Raw genomic sequence first — 20,950 nt, 5'->3', positions numbered from 1 at the left:
AACTATACTACTAAACATTTGAGTACAGAGAGAAGGAAAAAAACTCCTAATTCCACTGGCTTAACATAACGGTTATCAGGATTCTGGTATATTTCCTGCTCTGCTGTTAATGTGTGAGTTATGATCTTCCTGTGCATTATGTTGACACTGAACGTAATTTGCTCTCTCGATTTGTCTCTGAGCAGTACAATGCTAATATTTCCCCAATTATGGGGAAGTGAAACCACACGTTCAACCCGCTGCACGGAGCGACTCCACCACAGGGCACTGCCCAGTCCCCTGTTGTCCTCCGTATCTGCTGATTCCAATTAATTTTTGCTAGTTTTAAAATTGCTGCAACGGACAGCTTTCTATGCAGATATTTTATTTATTGACTTAAGGAGTGTTTCCTTAGGCAAATCACGCAAATGGCAAGTCTTCTGTGTTTTCAAATATTTCATTGAAGGACGGATTACCCCAACTGGATTAACTTAGGAAATCACAACAGTTTCACACGAGCGTGCTTCCTCCCTGGTTTTCAGAATTATCAGGGGATTAACTTTTTTTGCAAAACGGAAAGCAGGCAGCCTATGATGAAGCAGAGATAAACAGAATTGCAGAAAGGTCAAGGACAACATTTTTGGCTGCCATAGCTTCAACACCATAGCTTCAACAACTTCTGAATCCCAATCCAGAGACAAAACAGGGCTTTAAAAAACACCCAGGCCTCTTAACCCCCTCATCCACATGCTCCCCCTCATCCACATGCACCCCCTCATCCACATGCACCCCCTCCCCACTTAGGAAGGGAAGAGAAAGAGACTCCACTGTCCCTGTTAAAAGAAACTCCCTCTGGAAATGAACTTACACTAGGAAAGCCATCCTTTCGCACCGTTGAACTATGAGCTGGTGAGTTTCTGCCAGGACCCACGGGACAACCGTTCGTTCATCTTCCGCTCTCCCAGGGGGACAGTGACGTCCTCTCACTGAGACTCATTCACATCCATGGCAGCTTCCACATAGGGGCACTTGCCACGCTCCAAAGCCCCATAAACATCCTGCATGGTCCTTATATGCATTTATGTTCACACCAAACATAGTTTTGTCTCACAATTTTTTTCCTGGGTATTGCAAATATTTTCCCTGTTGGAAGGAGTCATCATAACCGTGCTTTCCACGAGCTGCCTAGTATTTCACGTGCATGCTAGCCTGCATCCTGTCCTCTTGGAGGCATACGGAGTCACAGCGACCCTGTCATTTTCCCAAGGTCACGAAGTCAGTAAGTGGAGGACTCCAGCTTCAGAAACCATCATTTTTACCATCCCAGAGCCCCTCCTCTTGCTGTCTCTGTGACTCAAGGTCCCCTTGTTGCTCCTATTGGTGCTGTTACAAAGTAGCACCAACTTGGTCACTTAAAGCAACACAGGTATTATGGATGCTGACAGTTATGGAGGTCACAAGTCTAGGATGGGCTCACACGGCTGGGCTCCCTCTGCAGCTCAGGGAGGCGGTTTCCCTCTGGCTTCTAGAGGCCTCCTGCATTTCTTGGCTGCCCCACCTTCCTCCCTTGCCTCATCTTCTTAGCCATCAAATAGTGTCTTCTCCAACCGATGTTTCTTTCTGCTTCTGTCCTTTCAACGCTCCTGCCCGCCTCTAATGAGGATCCTCGGGATTATATTAGCTAATGAATCCAGGACACTCTCCCCATCTTGAATCCCTCTGCCATATAAAGTAGCATATTTACAGATGCTCGGGGTTAGGAAGGTGGTGGGAGGTTGTCTTCAGGTAGTCACTGCTCGGCTTACCACACCTGGGAAATAAAGAAAGCTAAAAGACAACATGGAATGTCACGAGGGTACCTTTCTAGAGATGATACAGGCAGGAAAACTGTTAGAATTCCAGCAAAGCCAGCAGTGGGACACAGCGATGGCATTACAAGAACGCACATCAACCCCTGTCGGTTTTTTGAGCATCTATTATGTCCTCCGTGCTCCACCTACCTCAACTCATTTTATAACCACGACCCTGACAAGAAGCATCTTTGTCTCCAGAACAGAAATGAGTAAACTCCAGACCAAATTTGCCATGTGGGTCTCCTGAGGTCACAAAACGAATGGCCCCAGGGGCACCAGGTCCGTGGCCAGGACCAGGTGCTCTGACCCCAAGCCCAGGGGTGGCCCCTCCCATACAGCTGGCACCAGAATGGGGCAAAGTAAACAGTGCCAGCCCTGGAGATGCCCACTAGCAGCAGGAGGCCCCACGGCCCTCCACCAGTCCCCCTCAGAGAGCAGCCGCCACCGCCCGTTTCCTCGTTTATCTGTCTGTGTATTATTGCTGATCTTTCCACGAAGGTAGAGACCTTGGTTGTTGCTGACAGCTGGACCCCAGCTCTGAGAACAGGCCAGGCACGTAGCGACTCTAAATAAATGCTTGTGTAATGCTCAAATAACATGCCTTTGACCCAGAGAGAACCAAGACAAGCAAGCTCAATCCCTGAGAACACAGATGGGGTAGTAACATTTAACAAACACCCCCAAAAAGACTTCTCAGCGGCCAAAACAAACACCTCTGAGTCCAGGCTAATGCACCATCACTTTGGGGAGCCCCTTGAGACCTAATCCAAAGCCTATGTTCTTTTCCAAGTGATTTCTAACCAATGTGTTGAGCTCTCTATCAGTCTACTCCCTGCTAAAAGGAATGTGCTTCAGTGTTTTGCTAAAATTCAAAAGGCAGAGGGTCCATTCAAAACTCCTAAGTCGAGGGAGTGAAGTAGCTGCAGTCCCTCAATATCACAGAATCCAAGAGGTGCGTGACTAAGTGACAGCCACCGCGGACAAGACAAGGATTCAGAGACCGAGTCACCCTGATGCAGAGCCCCAGCCCTGCCCTGTGCTGTCCCCACTCCACCTCTGCGAAATGGATGGTCTCAGCCTCAAGGTCCTGCCCTCCGACATATACATAACTAGACAGAATGATCTAGACTCGAAAAGATGCTCTTCTTTCATGCAATATCTCGGCAATGTGCATCTAATTACTTTTAGTTTTATATTTTATTTCGTTTATGCCAAATCGTTTTTAAAATGTGTGGCTTTGAAGCATATTATTAAAATGTTGGTACTCGTGCCTAAACCAATATAAACTGAAAATTCATCACACATTTAGTTCGTGTCTTAGTCGGCCTGTTAATAAATCTTTAGTTTCTTTGGTTTGGGCTGTGACAGAAGGAGACCTTCCCTTGCTGGGTGATTTAAAAGCATAATTCGTTGGTGAGAGTCTCTTGTGCTTCTTTCGTGGGAGGTAGGCTTGTGTCTCGCATTAATGCTGCTTCTCTTTTGTCAATTTGGGTTGAAACCCGCCTCTGTAATAGCAACCCCTGAGGGCAGACTTGGTAGACTTTGAAAACTTGGTTTACTTGAGGCTCCAATTACTTTTCAATTGTGACTCTGAGCACGAGGGTACCGGCCTTTCGGATTGTCCGTGTTGACCTTAAATATCCCTCTCCATGGCAACAAGCTTGCTCCTTATCGATTTGTCTCTCTGTTCCACATTGATAAGTCTGTTCATGGCAGATAAGTGGTTCAGTAATCTTTAACTGTCTAATCTTGGAATGGGCACCTGTAATTAGAGGAACAAGTGAATCTTTTATTAGAAAAATCACACAAGATCTTGAAGAATTCCAGAAACCAGAGAAAGAGAGCAGATGTCCAGGATCATAACAAACAGGAAACATTGTTATTTTTCTCTCTGGTCTTTCTTTTTTAATGTATTTTTTCTTTTTCTTCCCTTCATTTTCTCCTTACCAAATCCAATGCACACACTTCTGTGTTGGGGCTTAGGCACTAAACATGAGGATGGAAGCATTGCCCCTTGTGATCTCCTACTTCTGAAGCTTGACTGACGCTTAAGGGATATTCTAACCCTAAGGGTACAAGCAAATATTGGGTCGCGGGGACCATAAGGAACCTCAACTCTGGTCAGATCAAAACAGAGCTCTGCCTGCATCTCAGCTACTATAAATTAAGTGTCAATTCCCCAGCCCTGCTAGACAGGACCTTTTTGTTTTTCCTCTTTTACCTTTTAGATTCTGTGACCTAAGCAGAGATGCCTCTGTACGTTCTTGGTGTGTTAAGCAGTAACTCGTGTAAGTCTCTCTCTAAAATCCTCTACCAGGAATATTTTGGCAAAGCACAGCGTTGGACATTCTGGTGTTAGTATGTCCCCATTAGGGCTTTTTCTCTTACAATAAATGTTTTCATGAACTCACAAAATGTGTGAGCCGTAACCATCAGAGTGCCAGTTGATGATTAAAAAACAAACTAGGTTTGGGATAAAATTCAAGATGCCTTCCATCCTCCAGATTCGCTCCTAGTCAACAGAGAACAGGGGCCAATGTCCTGAAAGTAAACATGTTTTTGAAACCAAACACCATCAGCCTGAGTGGAGCACCCTAGCCTCGCCCAGGCCACAGATTAATGGAGTCGCTGAAAGCATTTGTTTCACACTTGCCTAACTGAACAAACACATATCTTTTCACAAAACAAACACAAATCCTGGCCATCCCCCCAGGCCTCTTTGCTTTCAAATCCTCAATGAGAAAGTATAGAAGGGGATTGGGAATTTTTTTTTGTAAAAGATTTATTTGTTTATTTATACAAGCACTGGATACAGTCAGAAGCGCAGGAGGGTGAGAGAATTCACCAGAGCCAGAGCGGGGAGCAGAGCAGGCAGAAGGACCGAAGTACACTGCTGAGGGGAGCAGCGGGCACGGCAGGAGACGCCTGTCGTACCAGAAGGGACCCTCGCCGGTGGCCGGGGATCAAACTGGCAGTGCAGAGGCTGCGGGTAGCTTCGCAGCCCAGCGCTCAACCCCTGCACCACCAGGGGAGGCCTGGGGGTTTGGGAATTTTAACCAAATAGTTAAACCTGGAGCCAGGAAAAGAAGGAATGAAAATTGTATATGAAAGAAACAAAAGGGGCAGGGGGAGAGAAAATAAACTGAGATAAATATCCATAAATAATCTTTTATATTGTTAACATTTTATTTCCTTGAGTAAAGGAACGTTTTTTCACGTACATGGGATGGTGTCCATTGGATGGGTAGAGAGAGTCTTTTTAATGTACCATTTGTTTACTTTTTTTATAACCAGAAGAAACATACAACTTACCCCTCATGGAAAATTGGAGAACACAATGGAAACAAAAGTATTGATGGAAAAAATAAATTGCCCTTTAACCCCTCCACAAGGCCTGAGTCACCTTAGCATTTGGTGCTGAGGCTTCGCGTCTTTTTAACAAAAATGAACGTTCCAAAGCCAGTGACGCCCCTGGCAGCCTCGTCTTCTCTCCAGCAGCATGTTGGAGACCTTGCTTTTGTCACTAAGTGCTCTCAGAGAACACAGCTTTTAATGACTTCCGTTCGTCTTCTTGTTGATGTTTCCTTGACTTCACCAAGCTGTAATTTAGAACTAATCATTTATGATGCAAAAAAGTCCTTATACTGGATCAACACCATTGCACATTCAGCTTCACCTATGTGTTTAATTTTTTCCACATTAAATCCTAAAAGTGCAAGCTTGGGTTTGCACCATTTCTTTTGCACAGTGTCAGGCTCTTGGTGAATACGCGTGAAGATCAATGCCGCCCGTGGCAGTTCTGGGGCCTTCGCAGCCCGCACACTGCAGTTCCGCCGGCCAGTCAGCCTGCTCAGCGGTGCTGGCCAATACCTAGAGCCCCGGAGGAAGACTAACTAAGATGTTTTCAATGAGTGTGGGCTTGACCCGAGTGAGGAAACAGAAAGATCTCGAAGTCAAAAGGGACAACGACCCGCAGTCATCAAGCACAAGAGGGAGGCTGAGTGTGTGAGGCAAGAAAGGGCTTGTCTGACTCTGCCATGTGCCTGTGGGTGGTCACCCAGGATGCTGGACAAACCCCAGGGAGAGAATAAATGGTCTGGAGTTGGCAGAGCTGTTTTTCAGCCAGACATGGAAAAGTGGCAGTAGGTTCTAGGGGCTGAAGGGCGAAGAGAGGCCAGAATGAAGCAAATGAGCAGAGCACAGGTCTGGGCCAGGGTAGGGAGGGGTCAGGAGGCCATGCTGTGGGAAAGATGGATGCGGACTCTGGCTCCCTGGTCAAAGGATGCCGCTGCTTGGGACCCCTGGGAAGCTTGTAAGAGAGGCCCACATTTCAAAGAGCCATGGAAGAGGAACGCTGGTGACAAGGCCTCTGGTGCCCGGCAGCCCCGGCCACACCAGGGTGACTGGTGTGTCCCTGCACAGAGTTGTCTCTGCTATACCCCCGAGCTGCCTACCCAGGGGGACAATGAGATGACTTCCCCTTGGGCAGGTGTATCATCACCAAGTCTGTCCTGCCAGGGTGGGATGAGCCCCTGCTACCTGCCGACCTAGTATTGGTTTTGTGAAATTTCAGATGAACAGGGCTTGGCCTGTCTGAAGCTGTGTAGGGAATTTGGAGTCACCCAGAGATGGTAGAGTTGTCAGTCCCACTGGGGAACACACTCAGATGCTTCCTGCTCAAAGCACCCCTCTCCAACCAAGGGTCAGTGGAAGCTGGCTTAGCCAACCTTTAAAGCAGCTTCCAAATCAGAGGTTCTGTGGCTGTCTGTGTGCCAGGGACTTGGGGTGAAGGGGAGGCTGAGTGATGAGTTTCCATGAGTCCAGATTTTGTTTCCATACAGGATGGAGCATTGGAAAGCCACACCGCCTTTTGGAAAGGCAGTGTGCACCAAGAAAGTCATGAAACATCCAAATCTTTTGACCCAGTAGTTCCATTTCTGGGAATCTCTTCGAGGAAATAATCTTAAATAGAGATAAAGCTCTATGCACAAAATTTTTCAATGTAATCTCATAATCGAAAAACTGGAAACAATTCAATTGTCCAATCATAAAGGAGAAGATTTTAAAAACTGTGGTACAACTACTTGATGGATATTGTTTGGCCACTCATGGTTCCAACGAATAACAGAGGGGAAATGCTTATGAAATAAAAGCAGGTTAAAGAAAAAGTCAGCAGCAATGGCATAGGAGCGATTTCACAATCTTGAGTAGAAGATTTCAGCCTGCACACATGCAGCAAGAACGAAAAAAAAACAGCAAAACTAAACTGGCATGTAACCTTGGTTCTCTGAGCGGTGGAACTCAAAGTACTTCTGTCACTTTCCTTTTCTATCCTTTTACAAGTTTTCTTTCATGAGCCCACATTTAAGCTAAAATGTAAGTAATTCTATATGATGATCACTCTTGGCACATGGAGCATAGAAAATAAGTTTTGAGGCAGAAACAAGATAAATATTGTCATGAAAAAATTTATAAGCTGTAAATAAAAAAGTATTAGAAGGAAATTTATCGCGCTCTCTACACACACACGCGCGTGCACACGTACACATATATACAGCCAAACAAAAAATGAGCAAATCAAGTCTTTGGCTGGTTCTGTTCAAATCCTGTGAGGTGAGATCTTTGTTGCATAGTTTATTGCCTCTCCTTGCCCAGGGGAGAGGTCAGAGCCTTCCTTCGTGTCTGTTCCAATCCCTCAGCCCAGGGAAGTCTTGGTTATGTGCATGCACCGTCTCGTCACTCCCAACTTCTCTGGCTCTTCTTGCCCTTCGGATCAAGTCGAGAGTCCCAACAGACTTTCAGCCTCCCAGCCATTGGCCTCTTCCTGACCGCCACCCTCATGCCCAGGGTTCCCTCTCTATGCTTGCCTCCAGAAGCCAGTCAGCGTCGAAGACCACTGTGACGCTGTGATTTATGATCAGAAATCCATACATATTGTTTATTTCATATGTTTGTATACACATACCCATACAACACATAGCTATGTATATAGATACCTGTATATCTATATACCTCCACACAAACAGGTGGATAGAGACATAGATATGTGTTTTTCTTTTGGGAGCACCAAAGGATGGGCCGGTTGAGACTTTCAGCCCCGACTTCCTAGCTGGGAGGTCAAACCCATGAGCAGGGGTCAGTGATTTAATCCAACCCAACCTAACCTGTGGAATGAAACCTCTATGGAAACCCAGATGACCTCCCTACTGCAATGTTTAGATGCAGGAACCTGGTTTCCTGATGCCAGGGATGCCCCCGGGGGTCTCTGATGAGGGGGCACTATGGCGGGTCAGCCAGCCCCGGTGCCTCCTCCATAGGCAATGGTGGGATTCCTCACCTCCTGAGAGAATGGGAGGGGTTGATAGAGGTAATGACTATGGAGTCGGTGCTCAAGTGCTCATCGTGAATTCTTCTTTAACAAAAGACCCTTCTTTTGTTAAATAATTCCAGTATCTAGCAAAACAGCTTATATACCAGTCATGATGAGAAGCTTTACACCAAGGAAACTGACAAAGCAACAAATCTGAACCTTTTTTTTCAGTGCCAGCTAACCAGGTCCTGTTAGATGCTAGTGAACATTGATGGGACTGAGTTCAGTTGAAAAGTCAATTAAGGCCACAGAAAAACTTAAAGCACCAGCTGAGAGGGAAAAATTACCTGTCCAGAAATGACAGAATAAGGCCTTAGCCTTGCTTGGTGTGAGTGGCAGGTTCAAATGACATCTTATTTTTTATCCTCGGCCAATACTCCCTTCAGCATATTTTTCTAGCCATCACTTTTCATCACTGTCTCTAAAATAAGTGTGAAAATAACTGAGTGAAATAAGCACTAATAAGTTTTAACCACGCCTGAGGTCTCAGTACTGCAGATCATTTCAAGTTTTGTCCCCTCTATGAAGATGTCCAACAAGATACAGATTATAGTAAGTTATCTAAGATGGAAAATAATAAAGAAAAAATCAAATATTCTAGAACAGAAAAAAAAAAGATTGTGACACTTAACAATACAAGAAACCTTATCATCAGACACCACAGGGAAATTAAGCAAGTGGGGAATGCCACAGGAAGTATGAACACCCCAGACACTGCACCAACATTTGGCCAAGGCAAAAGATAAGAGTACATATCTCTCTTTTAGAGGTTAACAGACTCGTTTATGTCTAAGATCTTTTCAGAGATGATACTATCCAAAGAAGACTGATTGAGAAAATCCCAGTAAGGAGTCCTCACTCCCCTATAAGAGATTCCAGGGCTGGAACCCCTGAAATTGAGCTTGTAAGGACTGACACTGTAGTTCAGCCTCTCAGAAGACAAAAGTGGAGTGGGAGGAGATTCCTTTAAGTCAGATCAGGGCTCCCTTCCTAGAACAAAGGGCTGTTCTGTGATGTTAGGTTAGGACTGAACTAATGAAAGCATTTACTCTCTCTGACCTACTTTGCCAGTTCAAGTTTAAAATGCAGTCACACCGTATTTTTTCTTTCAATTAGTCGCTAGGACCCCACTTGCTTTTAATAGCAGGCAGGTCTCCATCCTTCCCTCCGTGAATGATCTAAGAATTCTAGGGGGTTGCTTGCTTCCAAGGGAGTCTTTCTGTGCTACTTCCAACCTAGACAGTAGAAAGCAGGAAGCAAAACCTTTGACTGTCCTCTCTCCCCGTGGCTTTAGTTGCATCAAATGGTGACACTGCTGAACACAGGTCACATGCAGTCCAAGAGATGCTTGTTCTCTTGAGGGGGTACTTTGTTGGCCCCATTATTATCCCTTAATTAAGCTTCTATGTAATGACCCTTTTAATTCCCTTATCATGTGTGCGGCCATTACCTCCCCTCCAAAGGACAGTTCTATGGTAGAATGAATGCAGACAAACTTCCAGTCTTATATACCAACACTTGCACCCCCAAACACTTTGTGTCTCTTTGCTGAGATTCCCATTTACCTTTTAGTCAATCCAATTTTGGGGTCCATGGTGCCCTTTCTTTACAGCCAGCTCAGGGCCAGTGCACTCCTGGTCCATGACTGATTTCCTAAATTTGCATCATGAAAAGCTGGACCCTTCATTCCTTACTTTCTAGAAGGTCCTGGATGCTTTAAGCAAATAATCTCAACCCCTCAGTAGCTAAGAGTTACTGGAAGGAAATTTTCATTGAGCCACTAATGAGAACCTCTTTCTATGTGTAGTGCTAGTGCAATTCCCAAGTGATGTTTCTCAACAATAATAAGTACCTACTCCACATGACCTGGATCTCTACGTATTTGTCTAGAAGGTCTGCCCCTACTTTTTAAGTTCCAGTTCATCAGGCCCAAGCATGTTCTAGAGAATATTAAGAACTTAAGAGCTAGAAATAACCAAGGACAGCTGTTTTATTTTGAATTTGAGGGAACAAACCCAGGGACTGTAGCTGATTAAAGTCCTAATCTCCTTGGGCCTCCCTAGGCAGGGAGCTGACCCACACGGTGCAGCAGACCTCTCCTGTCTCACCCGCTGCTCCCCTCAGCAGTGTACTTCAGTAGATCTGCCTGTTCTGCTCTCCACTCTGTCCCTGGTGGAGCCTCTCACGCTCACACCTCTGACCTACACCAGTTCTTGTATGCAATTTTTATATGTATAAATATAAAATATTTATATTTTAAATAAATAAAATAAATCTATGAAAAATAAAATAAAATAAAATCCTATTCTCCTTTAGCAAAAATAAAAAAGGGAAAGTCTTTATTTTACTTTCAGTATTCATTTTTACTACCCTATCATGGTATTCATGATTTTGGATGGGATGGGCAGGACATTTAAAGACCGTTTCTACCAGATGGAGAATGGCAAAACAAAACTTACCTGACGGGGAGTCCACCAGTCTCCATCAAATTTGTGATCAGTGTCCACTTCCCTGACTTTGCAAATATTTCTGCCACTCGCCATTCTCAATTGCTTGTGAAGAATGGCAGGAAAAATATGGCAAAAACTAGATTTTTCAGTCACTTCCACCGATGACATTATGAATTCCATTTGGCTATTGCTAAGGAGATGGAAATCAGAAGGAAAGAAGAAATTGATGGCATCAAAGAGGAGCAGCCCCCAGCTTTGGAGAACCACACCGCCTTGGAGTTATTCTGACCAGTTCTCCTAGGAACAAAGACGTATCAGGCTTCTGAGAACACCCCAATCTCCTCTCCATTCAGTGGTGAACAAAGCAGCTTCGGTGCTCGCGGCCTTTGTTATGCACTGGGCTTGACCCACCCAGAATGGGGTTCCTCTCCTTGTTATTCCAAGATACAACCCCAAGTCCAGAGTCTGAAGCTAAAACCTTGAAAACTCTCAAATAGGATGCAACTCTTTTCTGTGTTTAACAATGAATTTCCAGTGAGTGAGTAATTTTTGTCCTGAAATATCCACTCAGTGGAAAACAAACGAAGAGGGGAAAAACTAAGTAAACAAGTCCGAAAAAAGGTCAGGATCCAGAGATGGAGGTGCTGCTGAGCTCAAGAGTCCAGGAAAGCAGGTGCTGAGGCTTTATCTCAAAGTCCTCCTTTTCAACCAGCCCCTGACTGAGCCTCACCCACTGAATGACTTCCAGGTCCTCTGCCTCTTGGGGGACTAAAGGAGAAAATTATTTTTAGCACAACTATTTGGAAAGCTCTGAGATCTTGGATCTGCTTTTCTGTCTGGTACCAAAGCAAATTTTTCTCTGAGCTCTCGTGAAAGAACCTCAGTCTCTCGTGGATCTAGAATCCTGGAGCAACAGCAACACACCACCTCGAAGCAAGGTATGGGGTTTACTCTACTTTCTTTAGAATGTTGGCAAATGTAGCTGCAATGGCCTGTCTCACTGCAGTTGCTTTGAGCTTATTCAGCAGATGGCTCTGTGAGAAGAAGCCACAGACCAGGCTTTATATCTCTGGCCAGATGCTAGATTTGTGACGAGAAACAAGGTACCTGCTTTTCTGGACATCACGCCCCATCCAGCCTGCCACAGGAAAGTCTTTGGGAAGATGACGTGAGCCTGTTGCTCTGTAGTCTAGAGAATGTTGACAAATGTTAGTGTTTAGTACTGTTGTGCATCGTCGTATTTTACCCGAAGCCGCCAAGGTTTTATGAATCATGAACTGTTGATAAAAATAAATATCAATGAGTAAATATTTCTCTTCGTTCAGCCTTTGCTGAGCCGCTACTGTAGAGAGTCTTTGTCCTAAGTGTTGGTGATACAGAATTGACGGTCTGGTGGAGGAAAGGCAGGTAAATAGTCATCACACAGTAGGCGTGGGTGGCCAAGTGAGGTGAGTGGGGCAGGGAGAGGGTGGGAATGTAGGCCCAATAGGAGCAACTCCCAGGAGGGGAACCAGACCCCAAAGCAGAGCTGAGGAATCACTAGGAAAGGAACTGGGACAGGAGCATCTCCAAGGCCCCCATCCTGTCCGTCTCGCCCTAGCACAGCCATGGAGGACAAAGCCTGCTGTGGAGAAATCTCCAGCCCTGCAGGCCAAGGACATGCCTCATTTTGGCTGTCCCTTGCCACCTATTCTCTTCCTAACGATTTCCAGGAAAAGCAGTTTCAAATTGAATTAATAATCAAGTGCAGCCCTTTGTCATGAAGTCATGTTACGGTTCCCTTCACATGATAGGGGGAGACTCAAGTGTTTGGAGACCAAAGAGCTCGGCCACTCCCTGCCTGTGTTGTTTTTAGGGCTGTGTGGATTTGAGCCACGGTCTTGATTTTCTTGTTTGTAAGGGAAGATACTAGCACCTACATCCTAAAAGTGGGGTGAGGATTGAGTAAATGGTCTTCAAAACACTTAGCACAGTCGTAAGAATACCACTCATGCCCTCCACCCCAATGTACCTTGGTTGTTTTTTTTTTTTCTCCACTGAATGTGCTTTTGATTGTGGCAAAATAAAATAAAATCACATAAAATTTGTCATCATCCCAGTGGCCACTTCTGCAGCACCAAGAACATTCACATAGCTGTACAACCATCACACCGTCCGTTTCCAGAACCTTCCGTCTTCCCCAAATGATACTCCGTCTTCATGAGATAGTGCCTCTGAATACCACCCCCTCTCCAGCCCCAACACTCACCATTCTGCTTCCTGTCACCATTGTGACTATTCTGCACATGTCATACAAGTAAATCATACAATATTTGTCCTTTTGGGAACAACTTATTTCAGTCAGTTTTCAGTTTTCAAGATTCGTGGGTTTTGCATTAGGTGTCAAAACTTCCCTGCTTTTAAGGTCAAATCATATTTTATTGTAGGCATGTATTTAGCCTTTTTTGTTTATTCATTCATTGATGGACACTTGGACTGCTTCTACCTTTGGCTGTTATGCAAAAGCTGCTACGAACGTGTGTGTACAGATCTATGTTTCAGTTCTTCTCACTTTTGTTGGTTTATACTCAGGTAGATGACAGATATGTACCTATAAAATATTGCCATGTCATCATTGTAAAGATGTCTGTTCAAATCCTTTGCCCATTTTCAATGAAATGATTTGTTCTTGCTGTTGAGTTGTGTGATTTCCTTATATATTTTGGACATTAGCCCTTTATCAGATAAACTGTTTTCAAATATATCCTCCCATTTCATAGGCTGCCTTTTCAATTCCTTCATCATTTCTTTCTCTTTGCAGAAGCTTTTAGGTTGCAGGTCTTGCCTGTTTATTTTTGCTTTTGGTGTCATATCAAAAAAAGACAGTTGCCAAGGTCAATGTCAAGGAGCCTCGCCTTTGTGTTTTCTCCTAGAGGTTTGATGGTTTTATGTCTGGCACTTAAGCCTTTGATCCACTTAGAGTTCTGGTTTTTGAGTGGTGTCAGATAAGAGTCCAGTTTCATTTCTTTTGCGTGTGACCGTCCAGTTTTCCTAACACTGTTCATTGAAGAGACTATCATTTCCCCACTGAATATTCTTGGCTCTCTCATCAAATGTTAGTTGACAGCTCATGCATGGGTTTATTTTATTTTTAACAAAGAAAAAAATAAGCTATTTACAAAGAGATCTCAGTCTACGGAAAGATTTTCTAACAGTTTAATCTTCAAGTGTTTCCCATCCAGCAGAACAAGAACAAAGCATCCAAGACTCAAAAAATTTTACAAAACACTGAATACTATATTCCTGCTGTTCAGATTCAAAATATACCTTAACATGAAGATTCTGAAAGCTACAGGACCATGAAGTTACTTTTTAAATATCTTTTAAAACGCTAACATGTGAAGATTTATGCATTTCCTATGTTCATAGCAGCAGTATCCACCATAGCCCAGCCATGGAGTCACCTGTGTGCCCATCAGCAGATGCCTAGATAAAGAAACTGTGGGACATATATGCAGTGAAATACTGCTACAATATTTAAAAAAAGATGAAATTGTGCCTTCTCGGATAAAATCGATGGCTCTTGAGGGGATTATGCTAAGTGAAATAAGTCAAAAGTAAAAGACACATACCGGATGGTTTCACTTATTAGTGGAACTTAAATAACCAAAGAGCACATACTGGCAAGCACAGCAAAAATAATTTCTGGACTCTGAAAAATATGCTGGTTACTAAAGGGGCTGGGGGGTGGGAAGAACAGGGAGTAGGGGGAGGGCAGGGATAGGGCGCTGGCCCTGGAGTCTGTGTGGGTAAGTGAGACATGTGCACGCAAGCAGGTATGAAAAGGCATCGCCAGAGCTAATAGACATGGATACGATTGGCAAATTAATATTTATAATAAATAAAGAGATGTGTCTTTTAAAAACTGAAAACCTGTTGTTTTATAATCCCTACAGGAAAATGGGATAGAAAAATCCTTTACAATAAACATCCAAGTCAGATCTGATCAAGATTCACAATATGTCCAGAGTTTTGATTTTCCAACCCAAAGGAATACAGTGGTAGGGGGGAATACATCTTACCACATATTTTACATCTATTTGCATAATTCCATGCAATCCTTCAAAGCATTTTGTATGGGCAGTGACTGCTAATGTCTATGAAGTCTCTTTCCACAGCTTTGAAAATGTTCTAAAGTTAGATTATATGCACGCACATCTGTACAAGCTCTTGCAGTCTCCTTTCATCTGGGGGGCCTTTTCAAGGGTTGGTATCTTAATCAGACCCACTGGAAGTTTCAGAAAGTGTCTTAATCCCCCTTGAGCAGTAGAATAAACGATTCTGAGTTTATGTTGTGTTACCAGTCAAACAAGCAGAGCATAGCAAAAATGTTCTCCTTGATTTGGGGGGATGGGGTGTTGGGACAGGGGAGATGGTACTGGTAACACACAGATTTGCTCAAGGAACAGAACCTATATTTGCATAACTGCTTTAGCCGCTCACTGATGTGATTTCTAGAAATTAGACTTATTTCGGACCCCCATGAGCACACTATGTTTTCCTCAGCTTGCCCTTCTAGTGTGCTGGCAAATTTCTGCGTCTAATTCCAAGGTGTTGCATGATGTACCTGTTTCATTTTCTAATGTGCCTGTCAAAAAAAAAAAAATCCCTTTCGGATTGTTTCCCCCATGTGCTATGGTCCCTCCCTTTGTGTAAGTAGCCCCCGGCATTCACCTCCAGCATCGCACAGATTTCTCATTTAAGCCCCCTGCAAAATAGCCCCCTGAAGCCACATGCACACATTCTTCCATTCGAGAAGCTGCTAATACTAAGGACTCAGAAAATCAAGTGTCTCCAGCCAAAAGTCCTGCTAAAAACGATCCATCAAACTCAGCTTTGTGGGGGGAACAAGAGCCGAGGGCTCTTGGCTGGTGGCTGAAAGACCTGTGGCCGCCCGGCGTGGAGCGATGGCATCAGGCAAGGCTTCCTCCCACTCAGCTGCTCACCGAGTCCAGTGCTAACGACTTAATGGATACCACGGCGTCCCGTCCCGCAGATTTTAAATTAAAGTTCGAGACCCCCCTCAGGGTAGGCACTGTATCAAATTAACACTAATTGGCATTACACACGATTATCAAGATTATCAAGTAAAAAGCACGGTTTCCTGAAAATGCCACCTCCTTTCTCCTGCTTTCAAAAGCCCATAAATTCTGAAGAAATGAATATGAGCACAAGCAAGGGTGAGCTGCAAGATGTCACGTATGATGTTTCTATTGACAAAACTGGAAATAAATGTGTATAATAGTGAATCAGGTGCAAAAAGGATAGTAGAGACAAATGGGGCCTTTTTTAATGCAATTTAAGTGGGTTTCAATATGGGAAGGTGCTCAGGATAAAGTGAAAAAGTGCAAGAATTACAGGAATGACCTGGGAGGAAAAAAGACTGGAAGGATGTCTATCAAAATGCGTAGAAAAACTACCTCATGTTGACATTTATCATATTCATTTGCAGCTCTAATTTCCTTTTAAAAATGCACTACTTTTGTCAATAGAAAACTTTGTGTTTAAAGCCCATCTTGGATTCCTGAAAAAAATAAAAGCTATAAAGTGACTTATTTGGGGATATTTTTTATTTTTTTTAAAGATTTTATTCATTTTTTTTTTTTTAATATACAAGAACCAGGGTACAGGCCAGATGCCCAGGAGGGTGGGAGGATTCACCAGAGACAGAGCGGGGAACAGAACAGGCAGACTGACTGAAATACACTGCTGAGGGGAGCAGCAGGCGAGACAGGAGAGGTCTGCCGCGCCATGTGGGACCCTCGCCGGCCAGTCGGGACCTGCACTGCAGAGGCTGTGGACAGCTTCACAGTGCGACACTCAACCCTCCACTTGGACTTCCACCAGCCCGCTGGTTGGGCACTGAGACAGCTGTCAATAATGGGCTAATGATTTTCAATGCCTCATGAGGTTTTGCAGGTTTACGTGCATGAGGTGTGAACTGTTGCCAACGTCTGTTCTCACGTGCAAATATGCCAACCCCCCAGCTGAGCGCTTGTATCCATGTGTTTCTCTTTCAGAGCCAAAGATGTTTGTCTTGCTCTATGTTACCAGCTTTGCCATTTGTGCAAGTGGACAACCCCCACGGGGGAATCAATTCAAAGGCGAGAGCTACTCCCCAAGATACATCTGTAGCATCCCAGGCTTACCTGGGCCTCCAGGGCCCCCTGGAGCAAATGGTTCTCCGGGTCCCCACGGTCGGATCGGCCTTCCGGGACGAGATGGTAGAGATGGCAGGAAAGGAGAAAAAGGCGAAAAGGGGGCTGCAGGTATGAAAAATGAAGCTCTCTCAAACACCCCTCCACTACCCCCATCTTTGTTCCCTTTCTTTGTTGTTTTTTTCTCCTGAGAATTACTCCTAACTCCCTTCCCTGCCTCACCTCCATTGATGACAAGGACTGAGCTCTTACTGGGCTTCAGCTACTGGTCCACTCTCCCTGCATTTTCACTTCATTGAAGTGACGGGTCTCATACACAGACGCCATGGTATAGACAGGAGCACGGGGCAACACCATGACTAAGCGAATGAGGGAAGATGGAAGTGACCCTTCATGGCAGGTGGAACCAGAGTCAAACCCTGCCACCCCGACCCCAGGGCTGGGGAAGTTGTTCCAGGCCATGGTGGAGAGACAGACAGATGGACACACTATGCAAGGCAGAAATCAGGAAGCCACAAACAGGTGCCCCCCGCACTCGCGTCTGGGGCAGAGCTACAGTGAGGACTCTCTTCTGTGTTTCCAAATGAGATGTTAGCTCTCTCCAGCTCCCTCTCCCCAGCTGCCCAATTGTCCCCAGTCCTCAGTAATTTTCACTTTTTTCCCCCCTTAAATAAGTTGGCCCAAAAAGTTTGCCAGATTCTGGCATCCTTCAGAGTCAATCAGATTGAAGTTCTAGAGAGGCTGAGGCTGTGTTAACTCCAGTGATTGGAAATCGGTCTTGAAAATAAGTTTCTGAGGGCAAACGCTGGGACAAAGGGTAGGAAGAAAAAAATCAAAAGGTCCAGGAAGCATGTCTCCATCTGGTCATGGTACCTGATTCGCTGCTGTTCCGTGGAACAATATCATAATCCATCCAAATTATTGGATAATAATTTGTTTCTGAATATATCGTGCAGAAAATGTTTGACAAATCAGCCACCAAATCTACAAACATTATTCAAGATAAAAAACTTTTTAAAATAAATTTATTTTTTAACTATGATAGCATTAGGATCCCCCCATCAGTTATCACCACCATAGTCCACCCACCACCAAATTCCCCATCATCCCCCACCATAAGCCATTGGGCTTCCTTCCCTCAAGACAAAGAGCTTTTAATTTGGAACTTAAATACTATCTTCCAAAGGCTGCTTTATTGTAACATCTATGAACACAGTCGACTGCTGGGTCATGACCATGAATCGTGTAATATCACCAGTATTGTAGATGTATGTTCCCAGCCCTTCTGGTTTGCTGTGTCTGGAAGCAATAATGTCAAGTTTACACAAACAAGCATTGGAGTCAGAAGGACTTCTGCTCAAATCTTGGTCCTTCAATTATTTAGTATCCTTGGGCAAAATTGGCCTCTTGAAACCACCATTTCTTCATTTATGAATTGGGGTTAGTCAGGGCAATAGTGAAGATTAAGCACAATGAAACATGTAAATCACTCAACAGAACAGCTTCCACGCATCAAGCTCTCAGGACATGTTGGCTGTTATTACATCGTACATTGTAAGCTGCAAACATGGTCATAGTCAAGTTCAGAAATATCCAAAGCCATATTAGAAACTAGAAATGGGTTATCTGTTTCATGGAATGGTTCTAGTTAAAGATTCCTCTCTGGATATGGATTCAGATTAAGTCAAATGTGCAACATTGCTATGATTTTTAAAATTCGTTGCTACCAATGATTTTAAAAGGTCAGCTCTACTGCCATATTCATTCCTCCACTCTTTCACTCACCAACTCATCTGTTCAGTTCACTCAGCAGGCTCCTTATGCACCCATTGCTAGCCAGTATTATTCCAGACTTAAATAAAACGATGCATGTAAGTGCCATCCCTGGTAGATCATAAATATGAATGGATCTAATTTTGGTCAATTCTGTTATTAGTAGCACTAATAGATGCAAAACAGGACATGAAATTAAATAGGCTCAGAAATCTGTTTCTCACTGTGCCCATGTCTCACCTGAGCACTGACATTGTCAAACCCACTGAATTCCTTCTGTGGAATCCATGCTTAATTTGGTGGCAGGTGATCGATCATCAAAATGATAGTAAATTATTTTCAACTAGTCATGATTTAAATGATTTCTCACATACACCAGAAAATGTTCTTGAAATTTCTGATGAAAAGTTTCTCTCTCTACCTCAGTGCTTCAATAATGTTCTAAAAAATGCATGATCTCATAGGATACTGTTGGAAATGGACCGAAAACACACATTTAGGGTGTGCTGGGACCGGGTGGCCGGCCCTTTGTGACTCTACATTTAGAGGAAGTATTAATTAAACTCTAAACTCTTTTTGAAGGTTTGAGAGGTAAGACTGGACCCCTGGGCCTCGCTGGAGAGAAAGGGGACCAAGGAGAGACTGGGAAGAAAGGACCCATAGGACCAGAAGGAGAAAAAGGAGAAGTAGGTCCAGCTGGAGCCCCTGGGCCAAAGGGAGACAGGGGAGAGCTTGGGGACCCAGGGCCGCCCGGAGTTTGTAGATGTGGCAGCATCGTGCTCAAATCTGCCTTTTCGGTAGGCATCACAACCAGCTACCCAGAAGAGCGGCTCCCAATCATATTTAACAAGGTCCTCTTCAACGAAGGGGAGCATTACAACCCTGCCACAGGGAAGTTCATCTGCGCTTTCCCAGGCATCTATTACTTTTCTTATGATATCACGTTGGCCAACAAGCACCTGGCCATCGGGCTGGTGCACAACGGGCAGTACCGGATAAAGACCTTTGATGCCAACACCGGGAACCACGACGTGGCTTCAGGGTCCACAGTCATCTACCTGCAGCCAGAAGATGAGGTCTGGCTAGAGATCTTCTTCACGGACCAGAACGGCCTCTTCTCAGACCCAGGTTGGGCAGACAGTCTGTTCTCTGGATTTCTCCTCTATGTCGACACAGACTATCTAGATTCCATCTCAGAGGACGACGAACTGTGATTGTCAGACCTGGATGCTCCGAGAACCTGTGGCAGCCGCTTTGACTTACTCTGGGGCCCTGGTAGGCAGAACATGCAGTAACAAGATCCAAAAAGATTCCCACCCAGATGCCAGAGCATTAAAAGACAGTTCTAGCAGAAGCCATTAAAACAAGATGAACCACCGAACAGTTGAAATGATGCTGAAATAAATTACATAAACCGATCACCCCAGATATGAATTCTCTTGAAAGCGATCTTCATAAATATTTAAACAAATTAAAGACAATGTTAACAAATTTTCTATTAAATTCCCTGAGTGATGAAACCAGCTGGCAATAATATTGGCTCATTAAATCTCCATCAAATTACATGTTTTGTCTGTTATTTAAGAGAATCATAACATCCCTTCTTTGACAATTCTCAAAAGGCTCTAGTAAGTCATAAACCAAAGGTAAGAGATGTAGGGTCATTTTAAGCAAGCTAAAGTAAGTAAAGTGATAATTTCTCTTGTTTTCTTAGTCCTTGTTTCCTGCTTGCAAATATTCACTCCACAATTTTTTAATGAGCTTACCTGCTCCAGACCTTATGAGGCTGGGTCAGATTTAATAATAAGTTAAGGTGAAATGCCTACCTTAATGTAGACAAGCATCAGAATAGATTGGTTCAATATTGGAGGCACTTGGGACCTGTTATTTCTGAGAGCGGAGACCAGAGGAGGTTTTGCACTAGGCATGCTAAGGCCTCTGTGTTTAGGTAGGTGAGAGGGAAGACACCAAACAAGGAATTCAGTGGCTGCATTCTCCCCTCCCATTCCTCAAAACACCCTTGGTGGGCCTCCCTGGTGGCGCAGCGGTTTTGCGCTGGGTTGTGAAGCTGCCCGCAGCCTCTGTGGCACCGGTTCAATCCCCGGCTGCTCCCCGGCCCCCGGCGGAGGGTCCTACATGGCGCGCAGACCTCTCCTGCCGCCCGCTGCTCCCCTCAGCAGTGTACTTCGGTCCTTCTGCCTGCTCTGCTCCCCGCTCTGGCTCTGGTGAATTCTCTCACCCTCCCGCGCTTCTGACTGTACCCAGTGCATGTATAAACAAACAAACAAACAAACAAATAAATAAATAAAAACATGCCTCTATAAAAAA

General features: G+C 44.4%; 1 protein-coding gene across 1 annotated transcript; it reads left to right on the top strand.

Moving 5' to 3' along the window:
- Positions 1–16,719: 16,719 nt before the first annotated feature.
- On the top strand, positions 16,720–19,836 carry C1QTNF7 (C1q and TNF related 7; the record flags this gene model as incomplete). The annotated part of the gene is made up of 2 exons (XM_084233247.1): positions 16,720–16,960; positions 19,205–19,836. 2 exons carry the CDS (start codon positions 16,720–16,722, stop codon positions 19,834–19,836), a joined length of 873 nt encoding a protein of 290 aa, XP_084089373.1.
- Between the last annotated feature and the right edge of the window lie 1,114 nt (positions 19,837–20,950).

This window comes from Talpa europaea, assembly GCF_964194135.1.
Source record: "Talpa europaea genome assembly, chromosome: 5".
Taxonomy (NCBI): Eukaryota; Metazoa; Chordata; class Mammalia; order Eulipotyphla; family Talpidae; genus Talpa; species Talpa europaea.
Note: the sequence above shows the minus strand (reverse complement) of the source record. Positions and strands in the feature narration are given on the sequence as shown.